This window comes from Lacerta agilis, chromosome 17 (assembly GCF_009819535.1).
Source record: "Lacerta agilis isolate rLacAgi1 chromosome 17, rLacAgi1.pri, whole genome shotgun sequence".
NCBI classification, from domain to species: Eukaryota; Metazoa; Chordata; class Lepidosauria; order Squamata; family Lacertidae; genus Lacerta; species Lacerta agilis.
This window is the reverse complement of record NC_046328.1, coordinates 32,492,722-32,512,568: the sequence shown is the minus strand read 5'-3', so window position 1 is coordinate 32,512,568 and position 19,847 is coordinate 32,492,722. Positions and strand designations below refer to the sequence as shown.

The window sequence follows — 19,847 nt, the reverse complement described above, 5'->3', positions numbered from 1 at the left end:
GATGTGGGGCAGAGGTGCACAGCATTAATTCCCAGAGTGGTTTAACAATCGATCCTTCTTCAGCAAAAGCCATTGTGGTGCAATGGTTAGAGCAGCAGACTAGGACCCTCGCAGCCTCTCAACCAAACCTACCTCACAGGGCTGTTGTGGGTAGTAGAGGAGGAGAACCATGTACTCCTTGGGGGGGATGGGAAGAAAGGGAGGTCCTGTATACCTGAAGGAGTGTCTCCACCCCCATCAAAACAAAATAAAATTAAAAATTCCTTCCAGTAGCACCTTAGGGACCAACTAAGTTAGTTCTTGGTATGAGCTTTCGTGTGCATACACAATTCTTCACGAAAGCTCATACCAAGAACTAACTTAGTTGGTCCCTAAGGTGCTACTGGAAGGAATTTTTTTATTATTATTTTGTTTTGACTATGGCAGACCAACACGGCTACCTACCTGTAACTCCACCCCCATCGTTCAGCCCGGACACTGAGATCCAGCGCCGAGGGCCTTCTGGCGGTTCCCTCACTGTGAGAAGCAAAGCTACAGGGAACCAGGCAGAGGGCCTTCTCGGTAGTGGCACCCACCCTGTGGAACGCCCTCCCAGCAGAGGTCAAAGAGATAAATAACTATCTGACATTCAGAAAATACCTGAAGGCAGCCCTGTTTAGGGAAGTTTTTAACCTGTGATATTTTAATGTATTTTAATATCTGTTGGAGGCCGCCCAGAGTGGCTGGGGGGACCCAGCCAGATGGGCAGGCAGGGTACAAATAATAAATTATTATTATTGTTGTTATTATTAATAATGCAATACAGAAATAAATTGGGAATTGTAGCTTGGGGGGGGTCTCCTAACAACTCTCAGCCCCCTTAGGTCAGGGTTTCCCCTAAAGAATCCTGGGAGCTACAGTTTGTTAAGGGTGCTAAGAGTTGTTATTCCTTCCCATAGTTGCAATTCCCAGAGAGGTTTCACGATCAATCCCTCTTCCCAGAGTACTCTGGGAACTGTAGCTCTATGAAGAGGAAAGGGGGGTGTCCTAAAAAGTCGCATCACCTTTAGCAAACTACAGCTCCCAGGATTCCTTGGGGGAAGCCGTGGCTGCTTAAAGCAGCATCAAAGTACTCTGTGCAGTATGAGTGCGACCTAAATCCTGAATTTAACGGGTTGGAATTAGTACAGTGGTACCTCATGTTATATACCGTGCCGCCTTACAAATGCTTCGGGTTACGCGATCCGCTAACCCAGAAGAAGATGCCCCTTGTTGCGAACTTTACCCTGGGATGCAAGTGGAAGTTGCGCTCCAGCGGCGCGGAAGGCGCCATTAGCGAAAGCGCGCCTCACGTTGCAAGCGGTTTCCAGTTACGAACAGACCTCCGGAACAGATTAAGTACGGAACACAAGGTACCACTGTAATCTCTTCTGAATTCGGCGGGTATACCCCAAAGTCAGATAGAGCTAGATGCAAGGTAGGCTGAAGATCTCAGCTATACTCTGTGGCAGAGATTAATAAATTAATCACCAAATGGCACCTTAAACCCAGATTATGCTTGCCACAACGAAATGTCTAGGCACTTTTTAAACGAGGTATTATTATTGTTATTATTTTTCATTTCATTTCTATGCCGCTTTATATTTTAAAGAAAAAAAATCTCAAAGCCATTCACAAGCACATTAAAACACCAAATAAAACCCAATCCAGAATAAAATGATCCTGGGAACTGTAGTTTACCCCTTACAGAGCTGTAATTCCCAGTACCCTTAACTACAGCTCACAAGGTCTTTAGGGAGAGATGGGCTTCATGGTATGGGGTGTGTGCAGCCCGCAGTACAGCCATGAATGGAACAAACATATGTCATGTCTAATAATATCAAGGGGTCCACTCGGAACAGGACTAACTTTGAATACAGTACAAGCTTCATAAGTAGGCATTAATTAAATTTCAGACTAAAATTTAGTGTGTGTATACACACTTACCTGGGAGTAAGCCCCATTGAATTCAATAGGCTTTACTTCAAAGTACATATTTGAGGGAGAAAGGCCTGTAGCTCAACGGTAGAGCAGCTACTTTGTACACAGTAGGTCTCAGGTATTCAATTCCCAGCTCAATTTTGTTACAGCTAGGAAAGACTCCCTTCCTAAAACTCCGCTGCCAGTCCGTGTGGACAATACTGAGCTAGACAGACCAACGGCCATACTAAGGCTGCTTCCTACACTCCTATTTGGTACCATGAGGACTAGAATTATTTTTACAATTACAGTACAATTATTTTTTAAGGGAGAGGCATAGTTCTGTATGCTTGGCGTAAAGACCCAGGTCCAACCCTTAAAATCACTCCCTCTCTGAAACCCTGGAGAGCCGCTGCCAGTCAGAGCAGACAATACTGGGCTAAATGGGCCGATGTAAGATGGGGCGATCCTGAAATCTTACACAACCCCCATCATCTACCACCCCCAAAAAATAGGAGGCCAAGGGGCAGAGAGACCTGTCCGAAGCCCCGTGTCGCGCCAGCCTCTGGAAGCGGGAAACTCTGCCCGGGCGGCCCCCGAAGCCCCGCTCCAGCCCCCTCGGCCTTGCCCCGCGACGCTGAACTCACCTCCTCCGGCCCCGTCGCCTCCCAACTCAACACAAGCTCCGTGGGAGTCGGGACGTTCCAAAAGGCGGGGCGACGCAAACAAGAGAAGTCCCCCACCGCCACCGCTCGGCCAATGGGAACGTGGGGCCAGCCGGCCGTGTCACAGGAACATTCGAAAGGGCGGGGCGCAGGAGAGGAAAAGGCGCCCTGTCGGCCAATGGGAGTCCCGGTGACGCTTCTCCGATGTCTCGGCGTTCGAAAGTGGGCGGGGGAGAAAAAGAAGGCCTGTAGCACTCCTCTCAACCAACGAGAGCTTGAGGAAGGCGGGCAGAGCCGTATGATTTGAGCCAATGAGAAGGAGGCAAGCGTTGGTTTTTTTTAATTTCTCCCTCTTCCGGGCCTCTGCAATAAGGCTTTGTTTTGTTTTGCTATACACTCACATAAAGTAATATACATAAATACATGTATATAGATATAGATACAGAGAGATAGATCCAGTGCTCCTCCTCCTCCGAGTAAACCCATTGAAACTAATGTACACGACTGACACTTAGGCTGAATGGGTCTACTCAGCGCAGGACTAGCATAGATACACACACGTGTGTGTGTGTAATGGCAATACTCAGCTATATAGACCAATTGACATACTAAGGCAGTTTCTTATTGTCCTATTTGCTCAGTTCCATAAGGACTAGAATCTTACAATATCTTTTTTAAGGGAAGGCTGCCAGTCAGTGTAGACAATATTGAGGTACATGTTTTATATTTCCACTTTAAGGCGCTTTGCACTTTAAGATAAAATAATTGGGCAGATGTGATTGATTTGGCAGTGTGAGGTTGAGCGGGTTTTATCCTTTTTGTTGTAAGGCAAATGGAACAGCCAGGCTTAGTCAACCTGGCACCTTCCAGATGTTTTGGGCTGATGGGAGTTGTAGTTCAAAACATCTGGAGAGCAAATGTTGGCAAAAGCTGGCGTAAAGTAGGAGTGGAACCTTTCCAACCAAGGCCCCATCTGCACTATACATTTAAACCAGCACCATACCACTTTAAACAGCCATGACTTTCTCCAGAGAATAATGGGAATTGTAGCTTGTTAAGATGAGAGTTGTTAAGAAGCCTCCTCTTCCCCAGTCAGAGCTACAGTTCCCAGAACCCCCAGAAAGAGGGATTAATCTATCCACGGATAAAGGGTGGTAAATGAATAAATAATAACATGCAGGGAGTTTCAAAGTGCAGGTGCTGCCACACTAAAATATTTATTTCTTAGCAGTGCAGAAAGGGATATTATGTGGCTCCTGGCAAGCCTAACTTAAGTCCATTGATTTCAAGATGTCTGCCCTGAATAAAAATGAGTGGGCTTCAGCCCCAGATTTCTGGCAACCTTATTTACTCAGAAGCAAACACTACCAAATTCAAGGGGATTTATCACTTTAATTACATTTCAAGCAGACGGCTTCTGTAGTTAATCCCTCACAGAACTGCAGTTCCCAGCACCCTTGGCATACTACAGTTCCCAGGATTATTGCGAGGAGTGCTTTCAATGAGCACAGCCTGAATAAACGTGATTAGGATTCCACCGTGTTTTCTGTTCTTTTAAACGGCGCACACTCAGGGCCTCACGGTGAAGAGTTCTCCTCCTCTCTGCCTGAACAGGTGAATGTGTGTACCTGACCCCTTTTTATTGGTTTAAGGCCTGGGGGTGGGCCTTGGCAAGGCTGTTCCAGGATGCCAGGATCCTGTACGGAAGAAGAAGAAGGCGGAAGAAATGTTACCTTGCTTGAGGCAGGCTGGCTGCAAGTCTGCAGGCCAGTTACAGGCAGCGGGGGAAACAGAGAGATATTTGAAGCAGGCAGGAGCAAGGTAAGAGATGGGGGGGGGGGGGGTGGAAAGGACTCTTGAGCAGGAGATCAATTGATAAAGCAGCTTAAATTTCAGCACAGGCTAATCCGCTGCAGAAAAACCCACCGGACAGTCATGCTTTTCAAGGCAAACAAACCAGTGGTTAAGCAAACTTTTTGTAGGCTTATATATAGCTCATGGCTGTGCAAGCTGGTCGGTCAGGGCAGACTCTGTCCCACCGACCTCAGTGCCCCCCCCCCCCGCTCTCTGACTGAAACAACCAGTTCAGAGGGAAGCTCTGGTTGTCAGCTTCCTCCTCCTTAGGTTCAGTGATCTCAGCAGGAGAATGGGGAGAAAACGAGAACGAATTGCCCCTGCCTGACATCGGCTCTGGCTCCGCCTACTTTATTATTATTATTTATTATACAACTCTGTACAGTAATACTTCTTCTCACTCATGCTTGGTATTTTGCGTCATTTACAGTCCTTAGTTGGTCTAAATACTTTTTCCTTTATATTGGGTTTGTTGTATCATAGGTGTGTGTTTGTGTTGAGAATTCCAGAAGTCTAGGGTTCCCATATTTCAAAAAGTGTAAATCCAGACACAAAAGTTGTTGCGGTTTGTTTGTTTGTTTGTTTGTTTGTTTGTTTTGCCCAAAGTTGTAAATCAGCAACAATGACACTGTGCCGATATGGGTTTTCCCTGGACACTGCTTCTGGCTGCAGTATTTGTGTGTGTCCAGGAAATTTCGGACTTACGGCAACCCTAAGTTGGGCTGTCCCTGATGGAAAACACTTCATGTCCCCAAGGCAACAGTGACATTACCTCACGACTGTCCCGGAAAAACCAGGCCAGGAAATCTTGTTTTTTAACCTGAGATAACGGTCATGTTCTCGCGCGATTTTGAGGCACAATTCCCACCCAGCTGCTGAAATCAGGGCTGCGATCTCACCCCAAAACACATGCCCCCCCAAATGCTTTGTTTTTGGGGGGGGGACCGCGGTGCGAAATCATGGCAACCGAAATGGCAATCCAGATAATGTCCTGGATTTTGGCTTCAGAGTGTTTAAGGGTATGCAGTGATGGATCCAGAATTTCTCCCAAGACGTGTGCGATCTCCTTCAGAGGAAGTCTAGGGTTGCCATATTCTGAAGGGCAAAAAAGAGAGGACACATTTGCCGGCTTCTGCTTTTAACTATGGTTCGCTATGACGACTCTCATTTTAGAATTTTACCCATGGAAAAAAAAATACACGTTCTGGAAAAAGAGGTCGTACAGCAATCCTACAGGACTCACTTGCAGGAAAATGGGTATAAGATTGCAACTTTACATCTCTTACGTAGGGTTTCAGCCTTAGGAAGGGCCGGATTTAGGTTTGATCAGGCCCTCAGGTACTGAAGGTAATGGGTCCCTTTATACGTCCACCTGTCCTTTGTCAACAACAAATTGTCGCTGTTTTTTGTGTTGAATATATGCTATATGGTAATTTATGGACCTAATAGGTATCCAAAGCCATCTGCACATGCAGAATGTAGGTACCCTATATATAGAAATGAGCAAACCAGTGGTATTTTAGGAAGTAGGCTAGCAGGCGGAGTCCATTACTTACATCCTAGGAACCTACACAACACAAAACACTTGCTGGACGTAGGTTTTATTTTTTTATCTTTTATTTTGGAAATGTACATCCAGGTTTCTTTTCCTTTAATTCTTTCGGGGGGGCAAAGCTATAGCTTGTTTAGCTTATATGTAAATCTGGCACTGACCTTAGGGTGCTCAAAGAAATCAACCAGTCACCCTGACTAGCAACCTTGTAAGGTAGACCACTCACTCTGAAATATAGCTATAATGGGGGAAATTTCAAATAGAATCTCCAGACACTTTTTATACGAGTTGTTGTTGTTGTTCAGTTGTTCAGTCGTGTCCGACTCTTCGTGACCCCATGGACCAGAGCATGCCAGGCACCCCTATCCTCCACTGCCTCCCGCAGTCTGGCGAAACTCATGCCAGTTGCTTCGAGAACACTGTCCAACCATCTTATCCTCTGTCGTCCCCTTCTCCTTGTGCCCTCCATCTTTCCCAACATCAGGGTCTTTTCCAGGGAGTCTTCTCTTCTCATGAGGTGGCCAAAGTACTGGAGCCTCAACTTCAGGATCTGCCCTTCCAGTGAGCACTCAGGGCTGATTTCTTTAAGGATGGATAAGTTTGATCTTTTTGCAGTCCATGGGACTCTCAAGAGCCTCCTCCAGCACCATAATTCAAAAGCATCAATTCTTCGGCGATCAGTCTTCTTTATTTAATTTCGTGACTGCTGTCACCGGTTATATGAGTTAGCATTCCTTTAATACATATACAGCAGAACCATGGCATGCAAGCCAAACCTCATCACAAGCCTGGCAAATTTGGAACTATACTTAATAATCAGATAATGCTGTTATTTTTTTCTGGCCTTTTTTTGATTCAAAATATGTGCAACTGCACTCATTCTACATGCCTATCTCATAGTTTTGCTTGCCTTTTAAACTGTGGGGAGGTTGTTGTTTCTGTGAAAAGCATTTTTGCCTTTTTACATTGTTAACCACCCTGTGACCTTCGGATGAAGGGCAATGCAATTACAGTATGTAGAATAATAATAATAATAATTTTCATCTGTTGTTATAACTGTTCTCTCTGTTTTTATACACAATCTCTATCCCCAAAAAGGGAGGGCATTATCCCCCACCTCTCCTTATTGCAGATGGAAACCCTGAGGCCTAGAGAGGGTAGCTTGCCTAAGGTTACCAAACAAGGTCAGGATTTGAACCAGGGGCTTTGCAGGTTTCTCAGCCACTAACGTGCTTGTCTGCTCATCTCAGGCCATGGAATCCAAAAACCCTACTCTCCCAGATGTCCTCCTCTTTGAGGGGCAGGAAGGGTTCGCTCCCAGCGGCGCCTTCTCTGCAGCAGTGTCCAAACCCAGCTTCCCGCTTCAAGACCACGCCTATGGGCGAGCTTCAGAAAAGGTTTACGAGGCCTGGGCAGCCGGTGAAGTGCTGGTGAGTCAGGGCAAACTACGTGGATAAAAATGTTTTATTTGTCCGTTTGTAAAGGGGACAGGGAAACAGGGATACGGTGGCGCTGTGGTCTAAACCACAGAGCCTAGGGCTTGCCGATCAGAAGGTCAGCGCCGCGGTTCAAATCCCTGCGACGGGGAGAGCTCCCGTTTCTCGGTCCCTGCTCCTGCCCACCTAGCAGTTCGAAAGCACACAAGCCAGTGTGGTGTAGTGGTTAAGAGCGGTAGACTCGTAATCTGGTGAACCGGGTTCGCGTCTCCGCTCCTCCACATGCAGCTGCTGGGTGACCTTGGGCTAGTCACACTTCTTTGAAGTCTCTCAGCCCCACTCACCTCACAGAGTGTTTGTTGTGGGGGAGGAAGGGAAAGGAGAATGTCAGCCGCTTTGAGACTCCTTTGGGTAGTGATAAAGCGGGATATCAAATCCAAACTCTTCTTCTTCTACAAGCACTCCAAAGCAAGTACTAGCAACCCAACTGCATTCCTGCTGCAGGGTCGTCCAAGTAGCAGCGACACAGAAGATCTCTTGCAATTCCTGATTAACCCAAACGACATCTACGAATCGAGGAGGCCCGTCGCCTCGCCAGAGAGTGACAGCGGGATCTCAGACGATCCCCACGCGGACCCCCCTTTGCAGAGTGAGCTTGGCCCCCCGAACTTATCGGCCACCGTCATCTATGAGGTTATTTGTGACATGGGCATGGTGGAGGAGGCGACCGGGCCTGATCCTGTCTTCTCCAACCCCTTAGGTAAGTGTGCAGGATTCTTTATTTTACAGCATTGCGTTGCAATTATCTCCCACCCTTTCCCCCAAGGAACTCAAGATGGCGTTCATTGCCTCTCCTCCTCCTCCTCATTTAATGCCCACAGCAACCCTGCAGGGTAGGTTAGGCTGAGAAGTGATCACTGGCCCAAGATCACACCCGGTGAGCTTCATGGACAAGTTGTGATTCGAACCCTGGTCTCCCTGGTCCTAGTCTGACACTCTAACCACTACACCACACTGCTGTATTCAAGAAACTTAAGGAGGATGCAGCTATATCAATGGCTGCTAGCCATGGTGGCTGTGTTCCGCCTTTGCTCTTCGGAGACAACCTGCTCTGAATGCCAGTTGCCGGGAATTACAAGTGGGGCGAGTTGTTGATGTGCTCAGGTCTCCTGATTTATTTATTTCATTAAAAAATTATATACCGCTCGATTGTGAAAGGAAAAGGAAAACCTCAAAGGGGTTTCCAAAATAATAAAACAATGAAATTAGTACTCAAGAAAACCAATTTAAAGACCAACAATTGAGGGAAATGCAATATGTTGCTGAGTATGAAAATGATGTTGCTAGTGTAGCTATTTACCAAGAAGAAAGTTACAATCTGGAAAAGAAGAAGTTACAACGAAGAATACTAAGTTTAAAGCTGGACTTGATGGAAATAACAGAATTACAAGGAGCTGGAAAGGGTGGGTTTTGGGGGGGGGGGACTTGTGGGGGGTGGGAAGGGAAAAGGCAAGCGTTGAAATGGACAGGAGGGGTGTGGGGTGAATTTGTAAAGGGGATATGGAAAAAAGGCTGACCACGGAACTCCGAAACCAGAGGGAAAACGGTGTATGAGAATTGGAAGAAATATTTAGGTTTTTGTTAAGATGTGATTTATTAATAGGCGAAATTGGAATCAGTTGATATATAGGCTACAGTATTAGAAGTTAAGTGAAGAGAGGATGTAAGAGGTTGAGTTACGTAATGTAAGGTTTAATTTGATAAGAATAAGATTTGCGATTTGAGGTTTATGGATGTAAAATTAAGATTAGGTGTGAGAAACAAGAATTTATAATGTTACAAAGTTACTAAAGAAGATTAGAAATGAACGCAGAAGAGAGGACGTGAGGAAGTCCCAAATTAAGGATTATAAAGAAGATAAGGATGGATAAATATGTGTTTTTTCTGTGTGCATTTTGTTTTGTAGTTTTTGTAGTGTTTGTATTTTGTGTATGTTTATTATTAAAATCCAATAAATTCTTATTTAAAAAAAAATAAATAAAGCAACAATTTAAAATAATTGAAATTAACAATAAGCTCAAAACCTTGCCTCTTTTGTTCCTCCCCACCAGAGAACTGGACATCTCCAGCAATACTTCCTGAGGCCTGTGTTATGAGCGAAGTGTCACTCGGGCTCTTGGAGAATGTGACCAGATCCAACATGGAAGACATTCCTATGCCCCAGGTAAGTAATAATGGAACTGATCTTCTGGGGTGTCCTGTCCAGGGCCTAATTTGCACTATGCATGCAAAGCTTTTTCATCCCACTTTAAACAGTCGTGCTTTCCCCCAAAGAACATTGGTAAGTGTAGTTTGTTAAGGGTACTGAGAGTTGTTAAGAGGCTCCCGACACAGCAACAATTCCCTGATTGTTAAACCACACTGGAGGGGAATAGAAGTCTCTTAACAACTCTCATCACCCTTAACAAACTACACTTCCCAATATTCTTTGGGGGAAACTGTGACTGTTTAAAGTGGGGTGATACAGCTTTACACTTATAGTGCAGATGGAGCCCTGGTCTGGCCTTGCCTTTCAGAGGCGCATGTGAAAAAAGGCAGGTTAGGTGTTTCAGCACCACAGACAGCTCCAATAGACAGACTTGGCTCCCACAAAGGCTAGAAGTAGACAGAGGCCACTTCCTCCCATCCACCTCTCCTAGGCTGTACCCATGGCTTTCAGCACCACAGACAGCTCCAAGTGAGCCACTTGGCTCTCAAAAAGGAAAGAGGTGGTCTGAGGCCTTTTGAGCCTCTGTACCTTTCTCCCTTTGTAAGAACCATCATATTCCTCCCGATTGGAACATTTTCTGGGCTCTCACCTGGACCTATGAGGTTGGTTGGGAGGAAGACGGTTCCTTGGGGTCTAGGAGGAGCTACTTGCAAGGGTCCTGGCTCTGGCCCCATGGGCCCTAGGGCCGTGGGATCTGGTCTAGAGGGCCTTGACCTGCCAGCATTGGGCTTAATGGGCCTCAGGTCTCCAACATTAAACTTGGAGCCAGATATCTGTCTTGGCTCCTTAGCTGGCAACTCTGCAGCCTCTGACTCACTACTAGACTCTGCAAAATCCCAGCTGTCGCACACAGATGATGTCATATCAAGGGACGAGAGTGGATGTCTTGACAGCAGAAGCATTGTTGAGAGCCATGAACATACTAGAAGCTTTTATAGGGCTTGGGGACTCACAGCTCTTATTCAGCTTCCATATTTGGCTGGTTGACTCCTTCCTTTTGCCACAGGGGGGCGCTAGCGCATAGTCTGCTACCTCCCTCTAACCACCACCACCAGTTAAGCAGGAATGGCAGACTGGACCCTGACCATTATTCATAACTCCAAAATCTTGGGAGGCCTGTGATGAGTCCTGTGCTCTTTCCACATTAACACCCAAAATACCATCATGGTACACTCTGCACATGCTTAGAGTCTCTCTTTTCCAGCCAATCCAGACAGCAGACGAGAATCCTGGCTGATGATGCAATATGACCCCATTTGTGAAATGAAGCAGGTCCCAAAAGAAGTATCTCCCCCCCCCCAAGAGAGGGTGATTTGCAAAGGGGTGGCCACAAGGCAGCTAACACACTCTTCCTCTGCGGTGGGGCAGGATACTTTCGAGCCACTGCAGCTCCAGGGCCTCTACTTGACGGAGGAGGAAAAACGGCTCCTGAGCGAGGAAGGGGTCTTGCTGTGCTCCGACCTCCCCCTCACCAAGGTAAGTGCCTGCAGAAGCCAACAGAGACATTTCCCCCATCCCAGAAGGAACGGAGACCAGTCATGATGAGCATGTGGCTTTTATCTCTTTTTAATGCTACATTAAGATTTCTTTAGCCACCAGGCACTGTCGCCAGTGCCGGATTTACGTATAAGCTAAACAAGCTATAGCTTCAGGCCCCACTCTCTTGGGTGCGCCCAAAAAAAAATTAAAGGGAAAAAAACACCTAGATGTGTATTTCCAAAATATAAGATAAAAAACAAATAAAATAAAACCTACATACAGCAACAGTGTTTTGTGTTGCGCGGGCTCCTATGATGTAAGTGATGGGCCCCACCTGCTAGCCTGCTCCCAAAATATCACTGGTTTGCTCATTTCTATATATAGGGTACCTACATTCTGCATGGATGCATGCGCAAACGGCTTTAGATACCTATCAGGTCCATAAATTACCATGTAGCATATATTCAACACAAAAAACAGCGACAATTTTTTGTTGACAAAGGACAGGTGGACGTATAAAGGGCCCCATTCCCTTCAGTAGCCGAGGGCCTCATCAAACCTAAATCCGGCCCTTCCTAAGGCTGAAACCCTACGTCTGAGGTGTAAAGCCCTGACTGTGGCCCATTGGGACTGGGGAGTGGAAGGCATGGAGACTACCAGGAGGCGGGGCTAGAATCAATGAGAGGCGGAGCCAAGCAATGCGAGTCTTGTCTCCATCCTCCTCCCTGACAAGTTCTGCCTAAAGTGTCTAAAGCGTGAAAACCACAAATACTGAGCTCAAAGGGTCACTAGGAATCATGCAAAGCTATACCCAAAAATAAATGTCTTTATTTATTTATTTATTTATTTATTTCATAAATAAATAAATAAATAGCTCCTTTTTTCTCCAAGGAGCTTTTGTACCTGGTTCTCCTCCCTCCTCATTAGATTTCCACAACAACCCTGAGAGGTTGGCAGGGGGTTGGACTGGATGGCCCTTGTGGTCTCTTCCAACTCTATGATACTATGATTCTAGGTACGGTAGGTTAGGGCAAGGGGCAGTAACTGAGCCCAAGGTCACACCCAGCCTGCTTCATGGCCGAGTGGGGATTTGAACCCTGGTCTCTCCCTGGTCCAAGTCCGACATTCTAACCTCTACGACACACTGGTTCACCCAGTCACCCCACTTAATTCATGTTCACCCAGCAATGACTTTCAGGTGTAGTTCGGGGACGTATAGATAAGATTATTGAAAGATAAAAAGTAATGTGTAAGTGTAAAATAAGACGTGAAAAGGGGAGGGACGGAGGGAAAGGGAAAGGAAAAAACCGAGAGGTAATACCCGTACAAAACAAAAACAGGACTTATCAATATTACAAGATTGTTATTGTAGTTAACCTACATTTAACCAAGGACTCAGCTACATTAGTAAAAAAAACAGCGTTTTTGAATGTGTTATAAAAATGCAACACCAGATGGCGCTGGAGAGTTTTTTTCTTTTGTTGTAGTGATTTAATTTCAGACTTACTTATAGTGGGGGGTTTTCCTGCGTGTAGATCCAACCTTAATACAGTGTTTATAGAAATGGATTCCAAACATCATTACATTTGTTCATGGCAAGTCTATGTGTACATGTAATATGTTCATGTGCTGTGAGTTTGTACATACCTTCTATCCAAATTTTTGAAGGGAGCAGCAGTTTTATTTTTCCAGTTCATCCATACCTGTCTTTTTGGCCGTAGTATGGGCGCAGAGAGTCCATTCATATTGTCTCTTTGTTAGGTTCCACGTATTGGGTATGTAATTCAAAAGCATATTTTCCTCAGTAAATAGTTTGGGGTTTTCTGGACTATATTCCGTGAGCTTCAAGCTCGCCACGAAGCTCTGTGCGCACCTAAAAGGTTCTCTCCGCCCCTCACCTTCTTCAACAGGCGGAGGAACGGATCCTGAAAAAGGTGCGGAGGAAAATCCGGAACAAGCAGTCGGCGCAGGACAGCAGACGGCGCAAGAAAGAATATATTGATGGGCTGGAGAGTCGGTGAGAGAAGGGTTGTGGCTTGGGGACCTCTGACCATTTTGCATCCCAAATTCCCCTTCCCAGCCACAAGGCACAGGGTAGAAATTCAAGCCAATTTGAATTCAAGGGTGAACTTACCTAATTTGCACTTAGCAATGCATGAACCGACCCCAGAACTGGCCCTACTAAACATCTTCCAGGACAATAACGCCCACTCACAACACAAAGAGCTCATAACCCACCTCCTCTCAGCAGCCAGAAGCATCATAGCCAGACACTGGAGAGACCTGTCAGGAGTAAGCATGGACCAATGGTACCAAATAGTATGGGAAACAGCCTTATTAGAAAAACTAGCCAACAAACTGAAACTGACATGGGGACAAATGGAGGAAGACGCCTTCACCCTGGTATGGCTCCTTCCCACCTATCAGTTCAAAATCACGTCAAAGTGCAAGTAGATAAATAGGTACCGCTCTGGCGGGAAGGTAAACGGCGTTTCCGTGCGCTGCTCTGATTTGCCAGAAGCGGCTTAGTCATGCTGGCCACATGGCCCATGTTGTAAGAATTTTTAGGTCTTTCATATATAATAATTGTTATTAATGTACCAAACAAATAAGGCTACATGTCTGAAAACAGCACAGGAAGACAGGCCTCACTCCATTTTGATCCTAGCTGGCCAAGTGTTTTCATCTGCAGGGAGGAGGTGAGAAGTCTCTGCCTGAGTGCCAGATATGGGCCATTTCCCTCACAAACGATAGCCATTAGCGCCAACCTTTTGTTTTGCAGAAATGTGTGTCTGGGAGGGGTCAAGGAGATATGGCACAGGTGTGGAAAATTCCCAAGTTACCTCCTCTGACCCTCCCATTTTGTGATGTAGCTCTGATGTATCTGGGGGGGGGTGTCTTGGGTTACATCTCTTCTGTTGATTGGATGATGTTTCTGGGGGTGGGCTAGACTCCAGGAGAGATTTTGAAATGTCTTTATAAGAGCATGGCTGCATTGTTCTGGGTCTTTTCCCCTGAAAATCACCGCTGTTGCAACAGCTTCAATAAAGATCAATGCTTTGCTTCTCAATCTTCTCTGGTTGGCCTCTGTTTTTTGCTCCTACCAATGGAGAACCTGCAAAGGACTTTGCAAGGGCTCTTGTGTACCCCATAAGGGAATAAGGGCAGATTATTTTCTTACTACACCCGGAAGCTGTATGCCGGCTCCCTCAGCCAGTAACGTGAGATGAGCGCCGCAACCCCAGAGTCAGACATGACTGGACCTAATGGTCAGGGGTCCCTTTACCTTTACCTAACCAATAAACTGAAACTGACACGGGGACAAATGGGAGAAGACGCCTTCACCCCGGTATGGCTCCCTTTTATCACATACACAGCCCAACAAGACAACAACAAGAACCCGCCAACAGCATACGAATCAATCTGGCTAACCTGATCCAAAAACACCCACCCACCCCACTCACATACGAAAACAGAGTTCACCACAGCCAATCAAAGACAGCCAACCACACCCTGGGCCACCCCCCCCAACCTCTCTCACCACCAAAGGAATACAAGCAAATAGTAAAGAGAACCCACACGTGGCAGAAAACCCCACAAATACAGTAAGTAGAAGCATTGCCACCCCACCCCACCCCACGCACCATTACCCCCTCCACTTCTTCCCCCCTTTTCTTCCTAACGTTAACACTAATGTCTCAACAAATGAAACTGATCTGTAGAAAATGTAACTTGAAAAGAGAGACATTGCACATACTTTTGTAAACCAAGAAATCTTTAATAAAAATAAATTTCTCTAAAGTCTGCAAATGCATTTAACATGTGATCCCTGATAGGCTGGGACATGTGTCTAGGTCTGGGATAAATGGGACTTGTGGTTCTCCAGAGGTTGCTGGACTCCGGCTCCCATTATCCCTGGCCATTGGCCATGTTTTGCAGAGACTTGTGGGAGGTGGAGTTCAGCAACGTTGGGAGAAGCTTCTCCACCATGAAAGGTGCCTATTGGCTAGCATCCATGACGTCACCAATTCACCTCTCTTTGCAATCCATGGCAGGGTTTCCCAGTGTGTGCAGGCTGTGTGGCTGTGCGTGTTTTACAAAAAGATGGTAACATACAAATGTATAGGTGAGGAAATGTAACAGCTTTCCCCCTTGTTCCTTCCTCGGTAGGGTGGCAGCTTGTTCTGTGCAGAACCAGGAACTGAGGAAGAAAGTGCAGGAACTAGAGACCCACAACATGTAAGTCTGTCACCGCCCCGCTGAAAGCAAGGTGCTTCCTTTTGCCACCAGCGGGCAAAAGGATAGTGTCCATTGGGAAAACTGCACTTGAAATTCAGTCGGCAGAAGACCAGTAAATGCAGAAATGCAGTTTATAAAAGGCTCAACGCATCATAATCATATCTGACCAAATTGGCATTTTATACCTGAGTTTGTGAAGCCTTTTCACAAGCCAAGGGCCACATTTCCTTATGCACAACCTTCCAGGGGCCACATGCCAGTTTTTGGGGTGCCAGAGGCAAAAGTAGATGGAGAAATGTAAATGTTAGTCAGCTGGTTGCTGTACACGCAAGCACAGAGCTCTGTCCTTCATGCAAGTAAGAGGCATTGTCACGAGTTCAAGGATAGCAAAAACGCTGCTGGGGGGGGGGAGAGAGGGGTTGACTGCCTCTGGATGGGAAGGTTCCATTTAGCCAGCAGCAATAGACCTATCTATTCTGCAATGATTTCACACACAGCATGTGGCAAACATTCTGGCTACTACAGATCTGGACGTGGGAAACTCAAAACGCATTTCCTCTTACAGGTCCCTGGTGGGTCAGCTTCAGAAGCTACAAGGACTCATTAAACAGACCTCCACGAAGGCAGCCCAGACCAGCACTTGCCTTGTGGTAAATGGGGTGGGGTGGGGGAGAGAGAGAGCAAAGTGGGGGTGGTCGTGAGTGGCAATAAAACTCAACACCGGCAAAATCATTTTTCAAAAGAGAACTGCATTGGATGTGCAGAGTTGGAATGATGAATCTTGGAAGGGGTGTCAAAAAGTCTGGGGGAGAGAGAGAGAATATGGGGTGGGAAGAAGAAGAAGAAGAAGAAGAAGAAGAGGAGGAGGAGGAGGAGGAGGAGGAGGAGGAGGAGGAGGAGGAGGACAAACAGCCCCTCTTCTTCCCAGGGAACTCTGACAATTGTAGCTCTGGGAGGGGAATGGAGGTGGGGTGTCTCCTTAACAGCTCTCAGCCCCCCTTAACGAAATGACAGCTCCCAGAATCCTTTGGGGGGAAGCCCTGACTGCTCAAGATGGCTTTACAAAGGCGTGGTTCAGTTTGAATGTGGCTTTGATGGGACAGAATCCCTAAGGCCTGTCTTGTGTTTACATGTGTGGACGGGTCTTCATTGTAACTTGGTTTTAGTGTTTATATTGTGTCTGGGAGTCACTTTGGCAAGGGAAGCAAGCAATCGATAGAAACGAATCTGATGGCGACGATCGCTCAGTTTACCCTCCAGGTGCACTCCATCTCCCAGCAGCAACAGCTCCCAGCATGGGCCATGGTGAGGCATGATGGGAGCTGTAGTCCAATAACACCCTAGAACAGTGTTTTTCAACCACTGTTCCGCGGCACACTAGTGTGCCGCGAGATGTTGCCTGGTGTGCCATGGGAAAAATTGAAAAATTACTTTATATATAGTCAATATAGGCACAGAGTTAATTTTTTTAACATTTTCTAATGGTGGTGTGCCTCGTGATTTTTTTCATGAAACAAGTGTGCCTTTGCCCAAAAAAGGTTGAAAAACACTGCCCTAGAAGGCCAAAGGCTATGTATCCCTGCTTTTACACCTGTGTGGTTTCTCCGGCGCTTAAATCAACCCTCTCTCCTTCTGCTTCCAGATCCTCGTCTTCTCCCTTGGGCTTTTCATCCTGCCCAGCTGCAGCTCCTTCCTTGGGGGGACCCAGGTTAGCCGGGTTGACTACAAGCCGTCTGGAGGTAACCATTGGGGGGGCACAGTGGGATGGGGGTGTCAGAGAGAGGAAGAACGTGTGTGTGTGTGTGTGTGTGTGTGTGTGTGTGTGTTGCGAGAGGACAGAGATGATCCTTGGGGTCCCTTCCAACACAATTCTATGATGATAATTCTTCTCCTTTGGCGATCACTCGTAGCCGAGTAAAATTGTCTTCCATAAACACGGTTTTAACCATGAGTCCGTAAGTGACTGTGGAGGCCAATTCTGGACCCACACGTCCTTCCACAGTGGGGACATTGGTTCCCGGGCAGGAGTAATCCAACTCAATGGTGTAACGTTGGAAAATGTCGATCACTTCTCCTACCTAGGCAATCTATGATTCTATGGTGTCTCTGATAAGATAGGGTAAAAAGGTACAGGTAAAGGACCCCTGGACGGTTAAGTCCAGTCAAAGGCGACTATGGGGTCGCTTTCAGGCCGAGGGAGCCGGCGTTTGTCCACAGACAGCTTTCCGGGTCATGTGGCCAGCAGGACTAAACCGCTTCTGGCACAACGGGACACCATGACAGAAACCAGAGCGCATGGAAACACAGTTTACCTTCCTGCCACAGCGGTACCTATTTATCTACTTGCACTGGCGTGCTTTCGAACTGGGGATTCGAACCTCCGACCTTCCGATCGGCAAGCCCAAGAGGCTCAGTGGTTTAAACCACAGTGCCACCCGCGTCCCCTAACACACTTTTCCATCTCCTTTAGTGATTTCCCGACACATCTTGACCAAGGGCAGCCTTTCTGATCCGGACGAGTCTCCCACCACTCGCAGCCCAGAATCGCCCCGTGTTCAAATGGAAGAACCCCGAGAGGACCCTGGCGCCAGTGACGGGGACCCAGCGGCCGCTGGTAACCCTGACACTGTCAGGGAGACCATGATCGCCAACACGTCTGATCCAGGGTCACCGAGCAACGTCAAGGAAGCTAATGCCAGGAGGCCCCAGCCGGAGAAAGACCTTAAAAAGCAAATGCATGCAGATGAGATGTAGCAAAGACTGGGGGATGGCTCTGCCAGGCAGAAGTCACAGCAGGGCATCCAAGAATCCACCTTGGCGCTGTTCCTCCTTTTCTGGGGCACACTATCCCGTTTCATGACCCAGCCGGGATGGAACAAGCAGCCTGAGATCTCCAGCGGGAGAACAGATTTTGAGGAAGCTCCCTGGCTGTTCTAGGGAGGGCTAGAATTAGGGACTTTTCGTGCCAGTTTTGGCTGAGCCCCTGGGATGTACGGGGAAGCAATCAAGGAGAGCCACAGAGCATGCGCAGAGTGGATTCCCGCTCCCCTCTTGTTGCCAAGTTAAATGCAACAAGCACAGGATCAGAGAAGTTGCCGCGTGGAGTTTAGGAGCACCTGCGAGCCCCGGTGTCTATCCCTCTCTCTCTTTTTTAAAACATTGGAGATTTGGAGCTTGACGTTTTAGGAAGGACAGGGCTGGAAGAAGAGGGCGCTGCATTGGTTCTGCTGTGTTCTGCTGTGTTCTTGTGCCTTTAAACCAGGGATAGGGTGCTGTTTTCGGCCAAAGGGAGACACAGTGCCTTGTGAGTAACCCTTTGGGGGCTGCGTGCCAAGGATAGGTGCAACCGGAGGCAAGAATCGGTGCAGTGCAGCAATTGGGGGTGCCCAGTCCAGGCAAACCAGAGGGCTTCGTTGCTGCTTGATGGTTTCCTATAGGCATCTATAGGTTGGCCACTGTGAGAACAGGATGCTGGACTAGATTGGCCTTTCGCAAGATCTAGCACGGCTCTTCTGATGTTCTTAAGTTATTTGGGGGGGGATGAAGCAATTCCTGTGCCCCACAAATAACCCAATAGATGCATTTTAAATAAAAGGGCACATTCTAGTCATATGAAAACACGCTGATTCCCGAACCGTCCACGGACCGGATTTAGAAGGCAATTGGGCTGGATCCAGCCCCCAGGCCTTAGTTTGCCTACCCATGTTCTTAAGACAACTCAGCACTAAGGTGGTGGTGGTTGTTGTTGTTTTTTTGGGGGGGAGAGAACAGGGTGGGTGAAAGAGGATGGCAGACGAAGCCTGCCTCAAAGATGAAGTCATATCCCAGGAGAATATTGTGGAAGGCACTCCGAAGGATGTGGCAAGACAAATGAAAGACAATCTCTGTTTTTTAGGTAGCGGCAGGGGAACGGGAGTGCAGAATGTCTGGTTTACAGAATCATCTCCCTCTCTTGAAATGAGCTCACCCCTTTCCGGTGAGCCAGACATAGATTACTGAACCATTCAGGGAGCCTTCATCAATTTCTGATGCTCAGGCCTTGGCCCCAGAGGACAAATCATAGAATCGTGGAGTTGGAAGGGACCCCAAGGGTCATCTAATCCAACCCCCTGCAGTGCAGGAATCTCAGCTAAAGCATCCATGACAGGTGGCCATCCAACCTCTGCTTAAGGAAAGAGACCCTTCCACTGTCAAACTGCTCTTACTGTCAGAAAGTTCTTCCTGATGTTTAGCCGGTGTCAGGAGTCCAGGTTCCCAGCTCGATAACACAGTAAGCATAGCTAATTAAATAGGAGGATTTATTGCAAAAACAGAGCCGTCCAGAGCTATCTGTTTAACAAAGCCTCTGCCATCATTACTCAAGATGACCCTTCTGAAGACTCCTTCCGGCTTCTCCAGCAGATATTGAACTTACA

At 47.1% G+C, this 19,847-nt stretch overlaps 1 protein-coding gene across 1 annotated transcript; it reads left to right on the top strand.

Annotated features, from left to right (window-relative positions):
• Positions 1 to 7,262: 7,262 nt before the first annotated feature.
• Positions 7,263 to 18,186, top strand: CREB3L4 (cAMP responsive element binding protein 3 like 4). The gene is made up of 9 exons (XM_033136234.1): positions 7,263 to 7,439; positions 7,950 to 8,205; positions 9,557 to 9,669; positions 11,083 to 11,190; positions 13,104 to 13,210; positions 15,364 to 15,432; positions 15,998 to 16,082; positions 17,075 to 17,171; positions 17,903 to 18,186. The coding sequence occupies exons 1-9, from the start codon at positions 7,263 to 7,265 to the stop codon at positions 18,184 to 18,186; spliced, it is 1,296 nt and encodes a 431-aa protein (XP_032992125.1).
• Positions 18,187 to 19,847: the final 1,661 nt, after the last annotated feature.